This window comes from Podarcis pityusensis (genome assembly GCF_964106645.2).
Source record: "Podarcis pityusensis genome assembly, chromosome: 3".
Taxonomy (NCBI): Eukaryota; Metazoa; Chordata; class Lepidosauria; order Squamata; family Lacertidae; genus Podarcis; species Podarcis pityusensis.
The window spans coordinates 36,658,708-36,679,577 of record NC_138026.1 but is presented as its reverse complement, the minus strand read 5'-3'; the positions used below and the strand labels follow the sequence as shown (position 1 = coordinate 36,679,577).

Here is a 20,870-nt window from a genome sequence, read left to right as displayed (position 1 = left end):
AATCCGGCCCGCAGACGGTCCAGGAATCAGCATGTTTTTACATGAGTAGAATGTGTCCTTTTATTTAAAATACATCTCTGGGTTATTTGTGGGGCATAGGAATTCGTTCATTTTTCTTCTTCAAAATATAGTCCGGCCCCCCACAAGGTCTGAGGGACAGTGGACCGTCTCCCTGCTGAAAAGGTTTGCTGACCCCTGAGTCATATCAGAAGCAAAGTTACTGGAATAAAGGGGGGAAACCTAGTAAATTCTTGGTCTGCTGACACCTTTAGCATATAAAATCTAGAAATATAACTCCTGCAGTTAGAAGGACAGAGACAAGCACAACATAAATTGGAAATGCAGTTCTTCAAACTATAAAGAAAAAAGTAGCGGTTAATGTTGAAAAACTAAATTGACTTTTTTTCAAAACCATAAGTTCACTTTCTCAGTTAGTATATGAATTCATGGTCTCTTGGCACTTGATACACGGAAATATCTGTATGAAGTGCATTTGACTAGGGCACACAGGAATACAAAAGGCCATACTTGTTCCAATTTTAAGAATTTATTGCTTTCACAAAACTATTGAAATAATATGTAAAACGCACTGTCCATTTGTACAAGTATAATGATAATTGTAAACTGTATGAGCCTACCATACACTACTTTTGAAACTGGAGATAAACCCCATGTGTTATATAGTACTTTCTTCAGCAAGAAATCCTTCTGATCGCAATATTGTAAAATAAATATTTTAAAGGCCACCTCACAATAGTTTTTAGAAACAATTGTCTAAGGAAGAGATTCCCTTCTGCATGTTTCACAGACTTCAGGAATTACCGGTATATAGCCTGGGGAACTGTCCACTAGTGTGCTAATAATATAATATGTTTCAGCTGATCTGGAATTAAAGGAAAACAAGAAAGCAGTATTCTAGTACACAATAATAATAATAATGACAAGCCACATATGTTTGCCTACTAATGCACAAATAAATGAAAAAGGTTTTGCTAGTATTAGGAAACTAATCTGATTCTGAAGGCACTTCTTGCATGATAAATGTTTATACCCCTCTGCTCTATTGCTTTACATTGCTTGGGAATGTCATATATTGCATTATTCTAATATATGGGCTAATCTGTTCAGACTGTTTGGTTAAAGTGGTATTTCAGGAGGCTGAATTAGATGTGAGTGTTCAAAAGAAAAAGGAATTTCAAATTTAAGCTACATGTGGATTTGATTCCTGGCTTCTGCCATTATATCGTAGATGGAACAACCGCTGTGGATTTGATGTGCTTGAGGGTTACCTCACCAACACAATGAGTCAGATATTTCATTAGAAGCAGGTGTTTGAGGTATAAATGGCTTATGTTTCTGAAATATCTCCTCCTTTTGAATCATAATTACCTTTCGGTTGCGTCCAACCCTAAAATCACATGAATCATTAGGACATAATTTAGCTGACCTATCTCAGTGAATATTGTTTATACATGCAGCACACCCCAGTACAGAAAAAAAGTTTTGAAATATTAAGACACATTGGGTTGGATGTAGAGTATTTGTGTGGAACTCTGCACACGGATGGTCCTGCTATGGGGAAGGATTGGTTGCCAATTCCTCCTTTCCTTAACAAGCTGCTCTGGAAGGTTAGGGGACCTTTCAGAACAATGTAGGAGATGGTTTGAAAAGTTGCATTGGGAAGTGTAAATAAATAAAAATCACCTGTCCTCCTGCCGCTGGGTGTTTCAGTCCCTTCTGTAAATGGAATGAGCCCTACAGGGACAGTCCGGATTCATATCAGTATGCCAGACTCTATTAAGATTCTACTGATGCTCATAAAGTTAAGTAAAACAGGTGAGATGAGATAAATAGCTGTTTGTGAAAGGAAAGCTGAGTCTGTTAGAATACCTCTTGGGATAAGCAACTGCCCATAAGGCTAGGGTATGGTTTGATTCTTTGCTAGTCTGAACAACAGCAGTTGCATATAAATGATGGAAAGCAATTAGGCAAGCAATCGAGTTAATATTTTCTAAAAATAAGGCATTTTTGCAAGTCACTACTCCTTTATATACACTAAATTGCCTCCATGAGCTACATCCTGCTGCTTTTATACCTGTCTTCCTGAAATCACAGCATTCATCTGCAGAAACTCAAAGGGCTGCACCTGTAAAAACCAGCTGGCACCACTTATTTATTGGCATGTGAGCAGGGGGTGGGGAGGGGGGTGAGCAAATCAAGCAAAATGAGCTGCACATGCTTGCACTCATTCCAGAAATTCACACCCAGTGAATTGAAGTAATGATGTTTAGTGTTTCTCATTGAAACGGTTTTGAATGCAGACATACTAAGTTGGTTCAGTCACCAGCAGCAGGATGAAATCCTGACTATATTTATTAGCAACTGCCACCAGCACTTAGGAAAGGAAGAAGAGAGGGTGAGCTGAAATTAATCATGTCAGTTTCTGTGACTGCCCACGGAATGAGCATTACATCATATTTTGCTTCCTGTGCTGCTTCCAGCTATTTTAAGAGAGCTCCTAACCATTTCGTTGTCTCTTGAAATGTATTTTTACACACTGCATACTCTGAATTCATGCAGTTCTATGTCTGCTATTATTTTTTTTATATTACAAAAAAAGACTTTAGTGTGACTAACTAGAAACCATGCTAAATATACACAGCTGCTTCATGACAACAGTAAATCAACTTCCCCTCCCCTTAAGCCTTTAAGATAACTATGTACTACACCAAATTAGATTATGAAGTTATGCCTACATCATATAATTGTCACTTTAATAAGCAGAGGCCAGACTCAAATCAAACAAACTCTTCAGTCCATGCACAGCTGAACTAGGTTCAGGACAGCCAACATTTGACCCATGAGGCAGTTTGTGTGCTATATGGGGTTCATACTACCCTGAGCATTTTATTTAACCCGCTCACCCCCTTTTGATTATCTATTTATTAAGATTCCTGTAAGTCATATAAGAATGTAGAGTAAATTGTTAAAACTTCTTTCAAAGTTTTTACGGACTGTCTATTAGTTCCTATGGTATTAGTCATTCCTAGACCCTCCAACGATGATTCACATTCCTAGAAACCAGGAAAGGCTTCTAATCCCTTTGCTGCAACCTTTTAACTCTAGGGTCCCCAATGGGACCCTTGAGGTCTTGGCGCCTGTGAAGCCTCTGAGCTCCCCCCATGGCCCTTATCATCACGAGGTGGTAAGGATTATTATAGAACTGAAGGAGGCAGCTAGGAGGGCAATGGTCTCCCCAACTTCCCCTCTGAAATCTATGTGATTTTCAAGGCTCGGGCTGCAATCTGAGCAGCCAAACAGAAAGTAGACTGAGCAACTGAGAAGCTAAGAGGGAAAGTGGAGCGATATGGAAGACTTCAGGGGAGTAAAACAGAGCAACTGGGGGAGGCAGGGAGAACAAAGTGGGGTGTCACAGGAGAAGAGAATGAACTGTCAGAGGAATGGAGAAGGCAATGATATGCACACTCAGATATGTTAGATCCAGTGTGTGCATGTGCATGTAGGGAGATGGAAGAGAAGCAACCATGACGCTCTCAAAAATCTCAATGTGTCCAGTGGCCCAATAATGTGTCACCTTTCTCAGTGAATTTTGTTCATACGTGCCACACACCCCAGTACAGAAAAACAGGTTCCTCCAACCTAAGGTAGTAGAATGGATTGTACCGCTTCAGACTACGGGTGGAGGATATTGGTTCTGAATGCCCTGCTAGGGATGGATGAATTTATTTATATATTTATTTTATTTTTATTCCACCTTTCATCCCCAAAGAGCCCAGGGTGACAAACAAATCAATAATAAAAACAATTCTTAAAAACTTTTAAAGAAAGAACAGTTTAAAGATTCTCTCAACCAGTGTGTGTTGCCAACAACAGTGACTTCAGCTATCAAACACTTAGGTAAGCAGGAATGTCATAAATTCCAGCTGAAAGTCAATAATGAGGGAGACAGACACACTTTACCAGTGAGGGCAGTCTACAGCAATGGGACCATCAATGAAAAGACCTTGTCATTGGTCAATGCCAAGCCCCTGTGACAGCACCACCAGTAAGAACTGGCCTGCCAACCATAGGATCTAATATTGTTGATATTGGGGAAGGCAGTTTTGGGTACCATTTAGAACTTTATATGCTAGTACTAACACCTTAAATTTCGGCTTAGTAGCTCACTGGCAGCCAATGCAGCATTTTCATGACCAGTGATAATTATCAGCTTCAGTCTCCAAAACATATTCGAAGGCAGCCCCACAAACAGCCCAAGTAACAAAGTACCACAAAAGGTGTCTGTCCAGATTAACTATTCTCGCCCAGTCTCTTTCATTCTGCACTAGTTTACTATTTTCAAGTAATTTCTTTTTTGAATGTAAAGAAAACACTCATAAATGTAATCCCTGACATGAAGCCTGAATTGATGCAGTCCATTCTAGCAGCACCTTGTTCTGTCATCTCAAAGGTCACCCAGAGCTTTGGACGAAATCAACCTTCCTCAACCTGGTGTCTTCCAATGGCCAGAGATGATGGGAGTTATTGTCAAAAACATCTGGGGTGCACAAGGTTGGGGACGGCTAGACTATAGCTTCAGTCCTACGGATCTGTTAAATATGCCTAGCTGCATTCAAAGAAATTTGATTTCATTTCAAATAAATGTGTTTGGCATTGAGCTGTCAGTGTGTTAACTGCAGGTTTTGCTTTGTTTTTTAAATCAACGTAACTGAAACTCCCAGAAGAAATATGGAAGGAAAGAACGATACAAGACAGGAAGAAGGGGTCAAACAAGAAGAAACATAGCATGGGTCCATGAAAGGTAGAATATGTCAAAGTAATCTGGAAAAGATAATTGGTTTTCTGGACAAGGGCAATGCAGTCAGTTTAGTCTGTTTAGATTTCAGCAAAGCATCTGATATTGCGCCATATGGGAGATCTCTACCTAAATTGGAAATCATGGACTGTAAGGTAGCACTGTGGATGGATAGATAAGAAACTGGTTAAAACAATACTCAAAGGGCTGCACAGAAAGGCAATTTTTTCACATTGCAGAGTGTGTATACATCAAAGTTCAGCTCTGGAAAACTTATTTACATTCAGATGACTGGTAGGGGGAGTAGGCGGATGTTGAGGAAATCTGATATACAGTTGGAATATGCTGGTGAAATTAGGAGGCATAATGAACATAACTGAGGGTCATCGGAGTATCAGAAACAGGATGAGATATAATTATGATATCGCCATGTTTTTGACATTAGTAATACTTCAGTCTGCACTTAGAAATTATGAACTGGAAATGGAGAAAAGGAAAGCTCCATTGAAGATAAGTACTAAGGGCCGCCAATATTATTCCTCTAAATAGTGAATTTCCGTTCAAGCGATATGCAGCAATGTTCACAGGGTTAAATAAGCTATCATGATACAAGAGCAAAAGAGGACTTCAAAAAGAAGTTAACAAGACAGGAGCTAAAGTGCATGTATTATATACCCAACAAATGTCACAGAGTAGCAGATATCAAAGAAAACAGAGAAAAAGATACCCTCCCCACAAAAAACCCCCAACCCTCGGTTAGTGGGATCTAGGCTTGTTCATGCACAACTGGAAGAATTTCTTCCATTTTCACAAGGAATCCGGGATTCAGCAAAGGCTCTACGCTGGAGGAAGGTGGGGTGGCAATTATTGCTGATACTGCCTTCTCTCTGCAGTCCCCAGTACAACCTCTCTTGCTCTTCCAGAGGGGTCCCCCAACCATCTTTTCAGCAGGCAAAGGGGCAAGGAAGAATCAGCAAAAATTGTCACCCCACACCATCTTTCCCAACACCAATGGTAATCTGCTGAGCACAAGTGAGGACCCAACTCAATTCCCACATAACACAAACAAGCAGGACTCAGGCATAACTCCACCTGATAAAGCACAGGACTCTATGGAGAGAAGGAGGGATTGTAATAAATGAAATGCATGTCCCAGATGGATACTGGATATTGGTTGGTTGTGGTTAAGTGGGGGACTAATTATTCTGTTACTCTGATGGAGTTTATTCTGAAATTACTGTACTGATACACAAGTATCCAGTCCAAAAAGTATGTTATTTGGTTGTAAGTTGCTTTGGGTTGCCTTGAGCAAGATGAAATAACTAATGAATTTAGTAATAATAATAATAACAACAACAACAACAACAACAACAACAACAATAATATACAGTAGGTAGGAAGCCATCAGAATCAGGGCAGTCTGAGCACAAAATGAAGGCTAGAGAGGACACAGATAGAATCTGTTCTTCAGCTTCAGTATTAGATCAGAACTAGTCTGGGGACAGGGCTGGGGACAGGGTCAAAGGAGGCATAAAACAAGGCCGGGGGCAGGAGAGGGCATAGTGAGGGTCACCAAGATGAGCTATAAGAATGGCCTTGAAGAGCAGGTTACATAAGAAAGGCATCGTCTTGTAGTGCTATTCCCAGATGGATTCTAGGCAAATAAAATGATGGCTGCTGGTAGTTTTCCAACATGTTCTGCATGTTGCTCCTTCATTTTGCCTCCCCCAACAAAACAAAAAAAAGTCAGAATTACCCCACAACATCCATACACCCAAGTCAAACTTGCAAAATTGGGTGGGTTGTGATTTTTTATTGGTAACATACTAAAACTGTCTGAATACCTTCTACTGCTGGGACTTGAGGCAATAATAAGCCCTAACTACAACACTTTAGGAGCATCTACCCAAAGTACTGGAGTAGGGTCAGAGAACTTCTGGCCACAGGACATACTTGGCTTGCTGGGGTTTCAAATGTGGCCCATGAGGCTGCTTCCCCCAAACCATGCCCACCTGTCCCACACCTAACGTCATATGTGACATCCGTGCCGACACACAATTAGGAGCCTTAAAATGCACTCCCAGTTGTGTGTTGGCAGGGGAAAGCAGGGCTCTGCTATCAGCTGATGAGTAACAGAACTGAAGCCTGCTAGATTGGCTGCACTAGCAAGACCCCTGCATGGAACTCAGTCGCACAACCAATGATTGCAGAAAGCAGATTTTGGCTGTACCACCCATCAAGCTCATGGGCAGCAAAGCTGAAACTCAGGCAGTTCCTTGTGGGCTTTGGCTCTACCACCTATCAGCTGATGTGCAATAAAGCAGAAACCTCAAGGGCTTTAAAGCACTGCACTAGGCTCTTTTCAAGCCTTCATGGTGCTTTCAGGTTCTGATTTCGGGGCTTCAATGTGCGGAATCAGCTGAGATCATTGTGACGTCAGGGGATGGGCAGGTGGGCCAAATTTGGCCCATGAGGATTTGGCCCACAGGGTGGAAACTGTTCCACACCCCTACATTATAGCAGGATGGCCTGGAAACAAATATCAAGCTTCAAAAGCAGGAAAAATAAACTGCCTCCAACTGCTTCCAATCCCTGGAATGGGAGATTGCATGAGATGGCAATGCAACAACAAAAATAGGCCACAGTTTTGTTAAAGGGCTAGCAACAAAGGACGGTGTCAGTGGGGTCTCTGCATTTGTTAAATGCTGATTTTTATTTTTATTTTTTAAATCATTTTGCCCTGGTAAAAGGAAACACCACAAAGCTCCCTGAGGCTGATCTTGACAGGCTGGAAGCATAAACTCTTCATTGTATTCCGATAAGCAGACTGACAAGCAGAATAATGTGAAATTTGAAATAGCCCTTTCAGAGCTGAATTAGATTTGAAAGAACACCTGCATTCAAACTCAAGTAAAGATTTTTCAACCCGGCTTCACTGCTTTGAGCACATCAGACCCCTAAAACAGGTTCAGCCAATTATTAAAATGTACTCAAAGATGAGGAAAGGTTTTGTTGTTGTTGTTGTTGTTGTTGTTGTTTTTAAAAGGTCTCAGAAGCAAATTACAGTCATAACTCATGTTACGTCCGCTTCATGTTATGTTCTTTCAGGTTACATCCCGTGGCGACCCGGAAGTACCAGAAAGGGTTACTTCCAGGTTTTGACGCTTGCGCATGCACAGACGTGCAAAATGACATCACACGCATGTGCAGAAGCGGCGAACTGCAACCCACGCGTGCGCAGATGCACCACTGCAGGTTGCATTCCCTTCATGTTGTGAACAGGCCTCCGGAATGGATCCCGTTCACAACCAGAGGTACCACTGTAGTCCAACAGAAACTGAGGCAAACGCCCAGGGCTCAACCCTTGGCATTTCCAAGCAGGTGTAGGATAGACTCCTAGACACTTGTGCAAAAGGGGAGGATCAAAGCAGGAGCAATTGGGCAGCATGTACAATAAATTATGATATGTCAGAAACTCCAGGTTATTGTGATGTGTGAATGCACTTCTGACAATTATAAAGTGGAATCTGCCTTCATTTATATGAAAGATTAAATTCACCAGGCACTGAAACAATGCTACATTAGATGGGATCCATCGTTATCATGTTCAAGGCAGCTTATAGAAGCAATAACTAAATAAATAATGTATAAATCCAAACCGAATCACAGCACTGCCAAAATCCAAGTCAACCAAAAGCTTTTACCAAGCAAATAGTTTTCCCCAGCCATCTAACAAAATATTAAAACTATTGTCAAGTAAATATGTTTGAGCATTCTGCAATCGGGGCCCCCACAATAAATAAAGCCCTGCCCCTGGTAGCCACCTACCTAATGTATGAAGGTGAAGGCACTGAGAGCAGAGCATCCATCAAAGAGCTCAGAGAGGTTCATATGGAGCAAGACAGTCCTTCAAATACCTGGATTCCATGCAATCTAGAGTTGGCCAGAGGAATCCACTGGCTGTAGGAAGCCCGTGTAATTTATGTCAAAGTAAATTGTAACTTCCGCTGCGTTGCTATGTCATTGAGTTGGAAGGGTTTTGGAATAGCGGGTCTTACTTTGCTTTTCAAAGGAAACCAGAATGTGCTGAAGGATTCCTCCCCACTTCCACTTTCTCTAACATGTACAGTACGACAATACAGTGGTACCTTGGTTTAAGAACAGTCTGGTTTAAGAATGATTCGGTTTACAAACTCCGCAAAACCAGAAATAGTGTCCTGGTTTGAGAACTTTACCTCGGTCTAAGAACGGAATCCGAACAGTGATAAGGCACTGACGGCAGGAGGCCTCATTAGGGAAAGTGCACCTCAGTTTAAGAATGGACTTCCGGAACAGATTAAGTTTGTAAACTGAGGTACCACTGTATCAGTGTTGCCACCAGTGAAGCTTATATGAGGCTAGAATCTTACCTTTTCTCCTTTCTGTCCTGGCAAACCAGGTACTCCTGGCACACCTGCTTCTCCCTGTTTAAAGTAAAGCTTGAAATGTTTTATTCCAGCATCTTACATTAGAGAAGTAAGCAGTATGAGCAGGGCCTGGATAATAGTCATTCTTGATAATGCTAAAAGAAAACACAGAGTTCAGCCCTTTACCATTCAGCCTTACTCACCTCTAGCTCATCTCTATGGTTACGTTACTGAGAAGAAAAAAGTAGCACCTTTGTGACCTCAGCAGGTATTACAACAACTCTCACTGTTGCCTCAGACCTTTTGTTTGTTTGTTTTTTGCTCCTTACCTTAAGTGCACTGATTACTGACTATGCAAGAGTTCTTGGCTGAAGTTTAGGATTGGTATAATGCAGAGTTGGAGAACCTGTAACACTCCAGATGTTACAGAGTAAGCGAAGTTAATTCTTTATTAAAAGAAACAGGATCTGCTTGTCCCTATGAAGCAGTTGTGGAGACTGAAGGTCCCTGCCTTCCCACAGCTGCCTAAGTCTCCTCCTCTCCTGGGTCTTTCCCAAGCAATCTGAGACTACATCTATGTGGCTGCCTTAGCTGCTCATGCTTCATACCTCTCCTGATCCTGGGAGACCAGGGAGGAGGGGAACTTGTTGCAGCAGAAGGGGGAAGCTCCTGCCTTCTTTACCAGCCTGACTCATCTCTGCCTCTTGGTCTTCCTCCACTCCTGCTTCCGATTGTGGACTTCTCAAAGCCACAGACTCTGTCTTCTCACTAAACCCTGTTACACTTCAGCTTCCAACACCTCCTCCTCCCAGACTTCTCCCTCTTATCACTCATTGTTGTCTCACCACGAGTCCCTGGGCTCTGAGCCTTCTACCCTTGGGGGTTCCCCAGCTGGTGCCTCCAACCATTCCTCTGCGTCCAGACAGTCCATGACAACTGCCATGCAAGCCAGCATGAACTGGAGTTCAACAGCATCTGGAGGGCCAAAGGCTCCCCAGCCATGCTGCAATGGCTACTGATGTCACAAAAGCAATTATTCCCTAATAAAGGGGGAACTAGTATCACTCCTCGGTGCAATTGCAGACAGAGAGTTTCTCCAAGGTGAAATTTCACAAGTTTCCCAAACACAGTATATTAATTCCTTTTCTGTCTCCTTTCTGGTAAGACCTCAGTATGCTGAAGAGGATGACATATTTGAGCGTATGGTCACTGATATCTGTGACATTATTACTATTATATTATCTTTCACACCTTTTCTAATATTTCCTAACATACTGTTGGGATTTTTGTTTTGTATTGCTGTTTATGTCTTGCATGAACACACATACGTACCACTTCTGTGTGGTCTGTGAGCCATCGTTGAAGCCTGAAACATTTCATTTCCCACTCACCCACACATTCCAGCACAAAAATACTGTAAGAATAAGTTGCTGGGTTTTATGTTGTTGTTCTTAAAAGGCATTGTATTCTAACTGCATAATGTCTGCTGCAGCTTGACATTTGCTGTGTTCATGAAAATGGCATGCAAATTACATTATTTAAAACAGCAATGCTTTATGAAAAGCTGTCACCCATTCCAAACAGGCTAGTTCACGGGTCTGGCTGATAACCTCCTAGTGAGGTGATATGCAGTCTCTCTGTAATGTACCTGCTACTGATTCACAAGTGATTCCTCTTGCTGTCAGAGGGTGCCCAGACCATAGCTGTCAACTTTCAGATTTCAAAATAAGGGATCAGCAGCCTCACCTATCCCAGGGACAGTCTACGGGATCTCTAACAATCCAGGATAGCAGCGGAAAGCAGCGGGAAACGGCGCTGGAATAAGGGAATTTCCCACAAAAAAAGGGAAGGTTGACAGCTATGGCCCAGACCCCTACTAAGATTTCTGCTTCTAAGATCCTGAATCATGGTTTTGAGTGTCCCAGTATTTGTCTCATTCACCTATTAAAGACTGCCACGGCTGGCACTTTCTCAGACTCTTATGTCTATACCTGTGACTTGAACTCCCATCAGAGCTGTTCTTCCATAGTGGTCCAGCTATATTGACATCCTAGTCCAGTTTCTATGCGCCACTTAGGAAAGAGCCAAGGACTGCCTCACACTGTGCAGCCTCTCAAACTAGCTATTCCAGGAAACAATCATTCATACCTTTTGGAAATTTCATCTCTGCAGTATACCTTGGAGTGACATTTATCCAATCAATTTGAAGTAGCTGAAATAACCCTTTATTATAGTATTTGCTTCCCTTGTAGATTCCTCTAATCTCCTGTAATTCTGAACAGTCAGTGTCATTCGTGCTAGGTGTGTGTTTACACTGACAGAATAACCCTCTTGAGGGTTTTTTATGGTAAAATTTGTTTCACAGAGGCTATGGATGTGCATTGGTTCTATGTCATCTGTAACACATTACTGCCTCAGCCGTTGCAGAACAACTTTATGGCCCTATGTATTATATAGGAGTATATAATAGCTGGCCATTGTTGCACCATTGGCATGGTTCCATTAATCTGTGAAGTCTATATTAAAAATAACGTAACTTCCACAAATGTTAAATACTAGCTAAAATACAAGGGACAAAAGGTGTAAGCAAAAAGCCAAAGTTATTAGCCAGCAGCACAAATGTTACAGGTCACAAAAAGCAAAAAATGTTATGTATAAGCAACTAAGTCCTGTACCTTATTTGAAGAACAAAGGCATTTTTCTTCAGGTTTTTTTTCCATTATTGGAAGTGCATGTATTTCACCCACATGAACAGTTGATGGTGATGCTGCAGTAGTTTTCAAGCTTTCTTCCAAAGGGCACTGAAATAATAAATATATATTATTCTGATTTAAGTCTACATCTACAGTGATCAAAACATTTTTTCTATAGTGCCTTTTGCATCTGTAGAGATTACACTCTGTAGGGGAAGGAAGGATTAAATTAACTCCACGTTGATGCAAGCAACCTGAAAACAGCAACCTGAATTCAAAATCAGGCCGTGAATAGTCTATTTTATTTTAATTTTAGAAAACCAATATTAGTGAACCACAGAGCAATTCTATGGAAGTTAAATCTAAAGTCAGTCACGTGGTGTTCAATGATGCTTACTTCCTAGGGAGGGAGTTTGGGGCTGCAAGTGGAAATCTCCGCATCTAATGTATTGCTTTAGCATGTTTGGATATGAAAATTACAGTGTAATTCTATACCTACCTATTCAGGAGCAAGTCCCATTAAGATCAATGGGGCTTAATCCCAGGTAAATGGGAATAGGATTGCAGCCTGGGCAACCACTCTTTTTGCACACTCTTCTAAATGCTATACATATATTTTATTCTTTAACAATGGGGGGGGGGGAATGCATCTTACCACTGATCTTATCTAACACTGCAAACATATACACACTTATCTGGGAGTTAGGCTTACTGAACTCAGTGGGGCTTATTAATTCTGAGTAGGTATGTATATGACTGCAATTACCCACATTATCATTCCATGTGTGAGATAGGGCCTAATTTACATGCAAAATTCAATTTAAGCTTTTTCTAAAAAATATCCTTGATGCGGCAAATACAATCGCAGTAATGTCAAACACGTAGCTAAAGGATGTTATAAATGAACTAGCAAAATATTTTGTGCTTTTTATGTATAGCGGCTAGCTTGTGGGTCAGACTAATCCACTAGGTTCTTAGCCATATGAACAGCACAATACTTCTAAATGGGGAAAAAAAATAAGAAAAATGGGAGAAAAAACAGAAAATAACACCTAGCTAGAATGAGAGAGGGAATTAGAGAGCATCCAGACTTTGGCTTGTCATGTTCCTAAAAAGCACAGGTCCAAGCGGTTTCCCGCTGCTTTCTAGGCATGGATCCAAGCAGTTTTGCCTTTCCCCTGCCCCTTTCCCCAAGAAAACCCACTCTTTGGTGCTAAATTGGAGCAAACGTCAATCCAGAGAAAACTCAATTGACCTTTGCTCTGACTTAGAAGTAAAGATCGGCTTTCCTCCAGGGGAAAGTAGTGGGGCAAGGGCAAGCCTGAATAAGACCTAAGGCTCATCATTAAGGATTCTTTGCAGATAGTATTCAGATGTTTATGTTTATCAAATACTCTACCTAAAAGATATAATGGGCGTCTCCACCTTCATCAGCAATTGTACTGATCAAGTTTAATGAGACCCAAACAGAACCATGATATAGGCATGCATGGACAACGGTTGCCCATAGAAATCTCTCTTGTTTTCAATATTCCTTTTCTGATTGAATTCTTGTTTCTCAAGTGTTGATCCTTTCCCATCCCATATTTTTCAGCATTGAAAAACTAATCTAGGTCACACTTCCATTTTGAAGAACGGACTAATCTTGTGATACCATGAAATTTATTTGCATTTCTAAATGCAGAAAGAAGGACTGTACCGATCTGTGTGTTTCTGGGGTGGGGGGGAAAACTTGCATTTTTTATTTTCTTAACTTACCATATTCTCAGATAATTCACAGCAAATCTCCTGAGCAGCAAGACTGGGATTGCAGTATATTATCATGCGGCCAACTTCAATCTGTTTGGTAAACACAGAGGTATTTATCAGCTTTATAAGGTAATCAATCCTGACACATCTGAAACCTCTGTGACCACAATCCAGCGCAAAATTAAACCACTTGAACTCATAGAAATGAATGGGATTACGTACGCCAAATTCTATTTTGGGTTGTAAACTCAGAAAGCACATTACAGTGTTTCATTTTAAAATATTGTACTTGCATATATTATTTGTGAACATGGGAGCAGCCCACATAATTTAATCTGATAATACAAAACACAAGTATATTGAGCCAAACACAGCTCTTATTTATACTGTTTAATTTTTTAAAAAGCAATTGCATTTATCTACCACAATGAATATTGCAGTTTCCTACATTCCTCTGGCCAACTTACTTGATATTTTTTTAAGGATATGTTTCAAAACTGGCAGGTATCTCTCTCCAAAACACGCTTCTTTTATTTTTTTTCTAGGAGGAGTGCTACCTTTATTTACAAACTCATCCACTCTTAATACTAGTAACAATATAGTAAAATTATTTAGGACATGGCTTTGTCCCAGGTGCCTGTCTGTTCCAACACTAATGCATGCAACTGGCCTGGCAATCCGCAGGGAAGAGATGGTACTGCTACTTCCCTGTTCCTTTCTAGGGTGGAAGTATGGATCTCTGCTAGAAGGCAGGGCAGGAACACTTGGTCATTGTGAACCAGGGTCTGCTAAATCAGCTTCTCATAGCCACAGAAATGATGCTGGACAGAGCACAGGAGGTTCCAGGATTCTTGGCATGGCTGATGTTTGGCAGAACTGAGAGGACAAGACACGTCCCACTGCAGCACAATAAAGTTATGAAATGAAACCTTCATATATATTCTTGCCCCCTCAACTGCTCAAAGTAAATGTTGGAGTTTAAACAATGGATTAAGCAGCGTAAGAATACAGGCTGGACTTGTTTTCCTGACCAGGGAATTGCTTGGGGATGGGCCATTATGAAACAAGGACATTAACCCATCAAGAAAGCCGTCAACAAAGGCAAAAGGCTCTGCAGGACACAGAGTGGGGAGACCCCGCCCTGAGCTCTGAGTAATTAGTAAAGGACAATCCCAGAGCTGCGAGGGGGAAGTTTCCAGAATTACAGGGTGGAGGACATAAGTAAACAGGAAAAAGGTGTCCCTTTTGCAAGGGGGGCACAAGGCAGGCAGTCTGTTTTATGCTTCAGAGTGGGCCAGATATGATGTTTGGGGTCTCTTGGGATTCAAGGCTGCAGCAATGGCAGGAAGAGGACCCTCTTGGGATGTGAATGTTATGCACTCCCTCCATCTAGATACAGGTTGTATATATGTGTAAAATAAACCATACGTCCTAAAGACACCACAGACTCTACTGTGTCTCATTGTCCCAAAAGGCAACACAGACCTGGGAAGCAGGCCTGCAACCCCTGGAATCTCACACCGCTTATGAAAACTGGGATGATGTGTAACAGTATGAACAAATATTTGTTTCCCCCATGTACTGAATTATCTACACAGCAAGCAGCAGAGAATTCTGTACACTGAGTTCGCTATAAAAATACTGGAATATATTTGAACTGCTTTGATCCTCTTAGAAAAAATAGTTGACTAGCATCTTTTTTTGCAAAAGTTGCACATTACGCAAGAGTTTGCATGCTGCAGAGCAAAGTCTATGCATGAGAATTGTGAGACATTTATACAGTCTAAAAACAGATGGAAAGGAGTCGGTGGTCATGCACAAACAAAAGAATAGGACTGAGGGAATAAAGGGAATGTGAAAATAGGTAGTAGTACTCTCTTACTACAGATAAAAAAAAAAGAAATCTTACTTGGAGGTGACTCACAGCTGATATTAAAGTCACTTTTGCATATTCTTCAGCTGAGGCAATGTAAAATTTAAAATGTGTAATTTAAATGCTTTCTACATCCTACAGAGCTGGTTCACACGTAACAGTAAGTCACTTTAAATCCATGGATTATGTGAATGTCCAACCATCCCTATGTAGCTCTCTCCTGCACCTGTGGCACAAACAAGCCATAGTATAGTTTGTCATGTCATACAAACCCAGATTGTGGTTTGTTTTGTTTCAAATAAACCACGAGCAATAAGCCAGAAACAAACCAATGTTTACTCTTAAGTTTATTTCCGGATCACCACTCTCAGGCCTCACCCACACTTCCATTTGCCCTGCTGGTTTCCTCAGGGAAAACCTGATCTTTAGCACTGAATCAGAGCAAATGTCAGTTGGGTTTGCTCCAGATTGACGTTTGCTCTGATTTAGTGCTAAATAGTGAGTTGTCTGGAGGAAAGCAGCAAGCCGAAGGCAAAATGGCTTGGACCCATGCCTAGAAAGCCCAGACCCACGCTTTCTAGGCATGGGGCAAGCGGAAGTATATAAGCCCTTGGTGTATTTGAAATAAACATACCATGACAGCCTAAACCATGGTTTGTTTGTGGCAGACACAGCATTCGTGGGGGTGGAAGGAAGCCACACGAGGAGTGGGAGGCACGGTTCAAAATGAACTACGGCTTAGTGTGACATGTGAAGCAGCTCATTAAATGCTTTCTTTTCAGCTCTACACCCCTTTTCTCCTTTTGTGTCCTTTCTATTAGGCCATGTACACACACCCATTTACTCCACATCCAGTGCACTCCCACTGCTGCTTTGTAAAAGCAGTGTACACACCCCATAGCTAACCTGGTTTTTCTGTCATATTCCCCCCCCCCCCCGAAATAATGTGTCTTGGTGCATTTCTCCCCAAACCAGCTTCAATCCAAAGTTAGAAAAAGAATGACTTAGCTGCGTCTTAGGCTAGTAATGTATATACAACAATAGACTAAGACCATAAAAAGAACCGTGCTTGATCAGACCAAAAGCCTACCCAGTCCAGCATCCCCTTTCTCACAATGGTCAAAAAGATGCCTGTGGGAAGCCCACAAGTTGTTCCTAATCAGTTTTCTGGAACGCTTTGAGTTACATGCAGTGCAGTCCATCCCACTGCCTATCCTGCACTGGCAAGAGGAAAAGCACTCTAGAAAAATGATAATGTGCCTATATGGAACCTGATATGTTAAATTATGGCACCCGTTTGACAGTAGCAGGTGGCATGGTGTGGCGGCGATCTTTACCTGACCAGGTGAGTCGCTGCTGCGTACTAGGATGGAGAGAGGAAGGAGTAAAATGGCTAGGAGGACACAATGGTGCAAATGCACCAACAGGAGCACTAGACTGCCTGCACTGTCATGTTCACACTGCACTGACTTTGCCACCACTTCACGCCTCCCAATAAGGAGCAGGGATTCACCTGCTAGGAGGGAAGGTAACTATCTCCATTCCACGGCCTCATCGGCTACTACTGTTTGATCTCTTAAGAATCAGGTTTCTTATTTCAAAGGGTCCCAGTACATAACATTAATAACTTGCAAAGCTTTTCTTTTGTAGGGATAAATACGTTTTGATCACCCATTTTTATTTCACTGAAATATACTTTAACAGTCAACCCAACTTACATCTACAGGCTTGCCATCTAAAGAATGGGTAGCAATAAGAATCTTCCCTTGAAAGTCTGTAGTAGTATTCTCATCAATCTCCCTTTGCTCAATTAAGCTGCAGTCCACATAGAGAGAAATGATCCTTGATTGCACGCTGATGCTAAGCTTGTGCCATTGCCGATCAAAAACAGGGTGGATTTCCCGACTTCTAAAGGTGTAGTGCAATGAGGCCCCCTGGGTGGACTGTGCAATGTACTCTACAATTTTTTTCGTCCCGTCAATGGTGATATAAACCTGAAAAAAGCACAGTCAAATTAGAAGCGGTTTGAAACAATGAAAATGCAAAATAGCCAAGAACGGACTAAAAGTTCACACCTCATGATATGTTGGTAGGATGCAGAGAATCAATAGTGGAATTCTGTTTGGCCAGTGGGGCTTCCTCATTCCCACTGCAGTCTCTTGTGCATTTGTGCACCCACACACATACAGCCATTCCTGAGGATCAAGGGTTCTCCAGAATGGCACTGGATATAGTGTGGGAGCTACTGCTGGCAGATACAGGTAAAAATCACTACTCCCTGTACACAGCTGGATGTGCCTTCTACTTGTGCAAGAGACTCTTGGATCCCACCCTTGGACATTAAAAAAGTCTCCCATGCAGCTTCATCATCAAGCATCAGTTCTAAACCCTTTATTGTTTAATTTGCTTTTTGTTTGTTACGTCTCTATTTCACCACAACTCAAAAGAGAATTTCAGTTTCACAGCAATCCTGGGTGGCAGCTTACACACTTACCATGCCAGTGCTGTATTACAGAACAGTTACTGATTCTATATATAGCCATAACAGCAAAAACATCTTGAGTATACTCTGATGCCAGAGAGGAAAATATCTGCTTTCCTACAAAGCTGTATCTATCACCTGACACTTGGGAAGGCAAAATACCATTTGTTCTAACCTGTGGCATGTTGTGCTGATCTAAAATTTGCAACAAATACCACCGTTCTCTTTTGCTGTTTCGCCTAACACGGAATGTGGCTGTTAAGAAATACTCCTCTGGAATCCCATTTGGAAACACTTTCCTACATGAAGAGACGAGGGGAGAGAGAGAGAGAGAGAAATGATAATTGGGTGAAAAGTTAAAAACAAATGTAAGTTAAAATACACCTCTCCCAATGATGTCCTCATGGATACTCATACAACTGTAGGGTCTTCAAGAGACTGTACTGCCTTAAGAGTTGCATTTGTACCAAGCCTATACCTGAATACATGTTGGCTCCTGTATGGGATTCATCACCCTAAAGCAGGCATGGCCAAACTTGGCCCTCCAGCTGTTTTGGGACTACGGTTCCCATCATCCCTGACCATTGGTCCTGTTAGCTAGGGATGATGGGAGTTGTAGTCCCAAAACAGCTGGAGGGCCAAGTTTGGCCATGCCTGCCCTAAAGAATGGAGCAAACTAGATGACACACAGAGGAAGCCTAAATATATTTGGGTACACAAGTGAAGGTTCAGTGCAGCTATGAAAAGGCCAGCAGATGCAACCTGGATCACACGATGCGTACATGAACAAACACACTTGACTAGGGCTATAACCTCACGGCACTAAGTAACTCCTGTGTAAGCAGAGATCCATTCTGTGTCATCCGTTAATTATCCGAAGGCTCTGAATGTACCCAAGGCTATCTGCATAAAGAGGGGGCTATTCCAGAAGCGCTGAAACGATGTATGAAGCTGCTTCTTTCCTTTCCCAGTTTAGAGAAGGGCTTGTGAAATGTTCGCTGAAGGCCAAAAGCAGGAAGCTCACATACTCAGTCATGTCTGCTGGCAGCAGTTCCTGTCTGTTGCTCCTTCACCACACCCTGCAGAGAGGGGCTCTTATCTTTCACCGGGCAAATATTTTGGCAAGCTGCCCATACGCGCAGCACATTTATGATCAGACATTTAGCATTCGGCCCAGTGCAGTAGCACAAGAGCTACGCACAGCTTAAGCACTATTTGATACGCAGGCCGTTCGCTGGCCTTCTGCCCAGGGATGAATTTCACCCCAAATGATCTTTGAATGCAACCTAAAAAAAATAAATGTAGCTTTTTTAAAATTCAAGACAGACAAAAATGATTTCTAACAAATTATTTATAAAATAATGACAGAAAAAGAATAATAACTTCTTTCAAGTTTTGGGAACATTAAAAACCACTCCCCTCTTCAAAACTATGAAGAGTGAAGTCTCTTATATAAACTGCTTGGCCTGACTTCTACAGCTGCGTGGATTTATATATATATACATAAAGCAAACCCTTGTTACTGAGGGTACTAATATTGTTTGTCCTGTAGCTGCAAGAAGTTACTTCCTTTCAGATGTCATCACCAGACATCATGTACATTAGAATTATGAAAGTGATATAATGCCATTTCCACCAACCAACCAAAAAAATTGTATCATGGTTGCTGGAAGGCAAGCAGACATCCAGACTTCTTTACTGCTGCTACTGCTTTAATTCAACTTTGATGAGGATCCATGCATGGATGCAAATAAAGGAACAGCAAGGTGGAAACTGGAAACACTAACCAAGCAACTGCAGACCAGCAATACTGTTAGGGATGGAGAGATCTGTCAATTTCAGTTCTCTCAGTTTCTCATCCCCCCCCCCATCTTAAATTCATCCTCCACATTTTGCAGCAATTTGTGACTTGAAACAAAATTCTCCTTAAAATCCTTCAGAATTTTAGTGCAAATTCCTCCTAATGAAAACATTTTAACATGCAGTTTTGACGGATGTACACATTTTTGAAAGCAATGCTTTGTGCATGTTATTTTCATCATTATTTCTTCATTTCCTGCACAGTTTCTCCCAACATGTGTATTTTTATAAACACTGGTTGGCTGGTGAACCTACACTGCAAAATTCAGATAAGTGTGAATTTTGAAGGACAGCAGTGTTTTTGCTTGCATATTGCTTCAGAAAATGCAAAACTGATAGATTTGGCCTTAAATGCATATGGAAACGAATTTCTCCTCCATCCCTACCGCCAAGCCAAATGCGACTAGTAGTTGTCATTTATTGTGACCTGGGCGGAACTCTTTGTTTTCTAAGAACATAACAAGAACTTGCTAGATCAAGCCAAATGCCCACCTAGTCCAGTTCTCTGTTCTCAGAGGCCAACCAGATGCCCGTGGAAAGCCCAGAGATAGAACCTGAGTACCACAGCATCCTCTCCACTTGTGATTCTGAGCATCTGTCATTCAAAGGCATGCCACATTTGACAGCAGAAGTAGAGCATAGCCATTGTAGCTAGTAGTAATCATTGATAGCATTATCCCCCATGAATCTGTCTATGTGCTAGGTAAGCAGCAGAACCTGGAAGTTTATAGAGCTTCTCCTGGGTGGCCACACATAGCTGGCAGGTGGCATATGGCTTCATGGGTCACAAATTGTGCAGGTTTGATACAGCAGAAAGCAGATCAAAGCGTTAATGGTCCAATAAATGCCATATAACATAAACAACCTTCTGCAAGATATCGTTTTCTCTCTGCTGCAGTGTTTTAACCTCTATTAGCCTGTAAGGAGGACACATTTATCAAAGAATTGCTGAACAAGCTTTCACAAAATCTTGATTAGTACAGACAAAATT

General features: G+C 41.6%; 1 protein-coding gene across 7 annotated transcripts in view; it reads right to left on the bottom strand.

The window, feature by feature from the left end:
• The window catches only part of COL19A1 (collagen type XIX alpha 1 chain), a 189,535-nt gene that overhangs the window by 123,706 nt on the left and 44,959 nt on the right, over positions 1 to 20,870 (bottom strand). For all 7 annotated transcript variants that reach the window (XM_080997970.1, XM_080997972.1, XM_080997971.1 and 4 more), the window contains exons 5-9: positions 18,195 to 18,318; positions 17,256 to 17,531; positions 13,674 to 13,754; positions 11,898 to 12,023; positions 9,226 to 9,279 (exon numbers count right to left, since the gene is read on the bottom strand). In XM_080997970.1, coding sequence (XP_080854096.1) covers positions 9,226 to 9,279; positions 11,898 to 12,023; positions 13,674 to 13,754; positions 17,256 to 17,531; positions 18,195 to 18,318 — 661 coding nt within the window. The remainder of the gene's footprint in view (positions 1 to 9,225; positions 9,280 to 11,897; positions 12,024 to 13,673; positions 13,755 to 17,255; positions 17,532 to 18,194; positions 18,319 to 20,870) is intronic.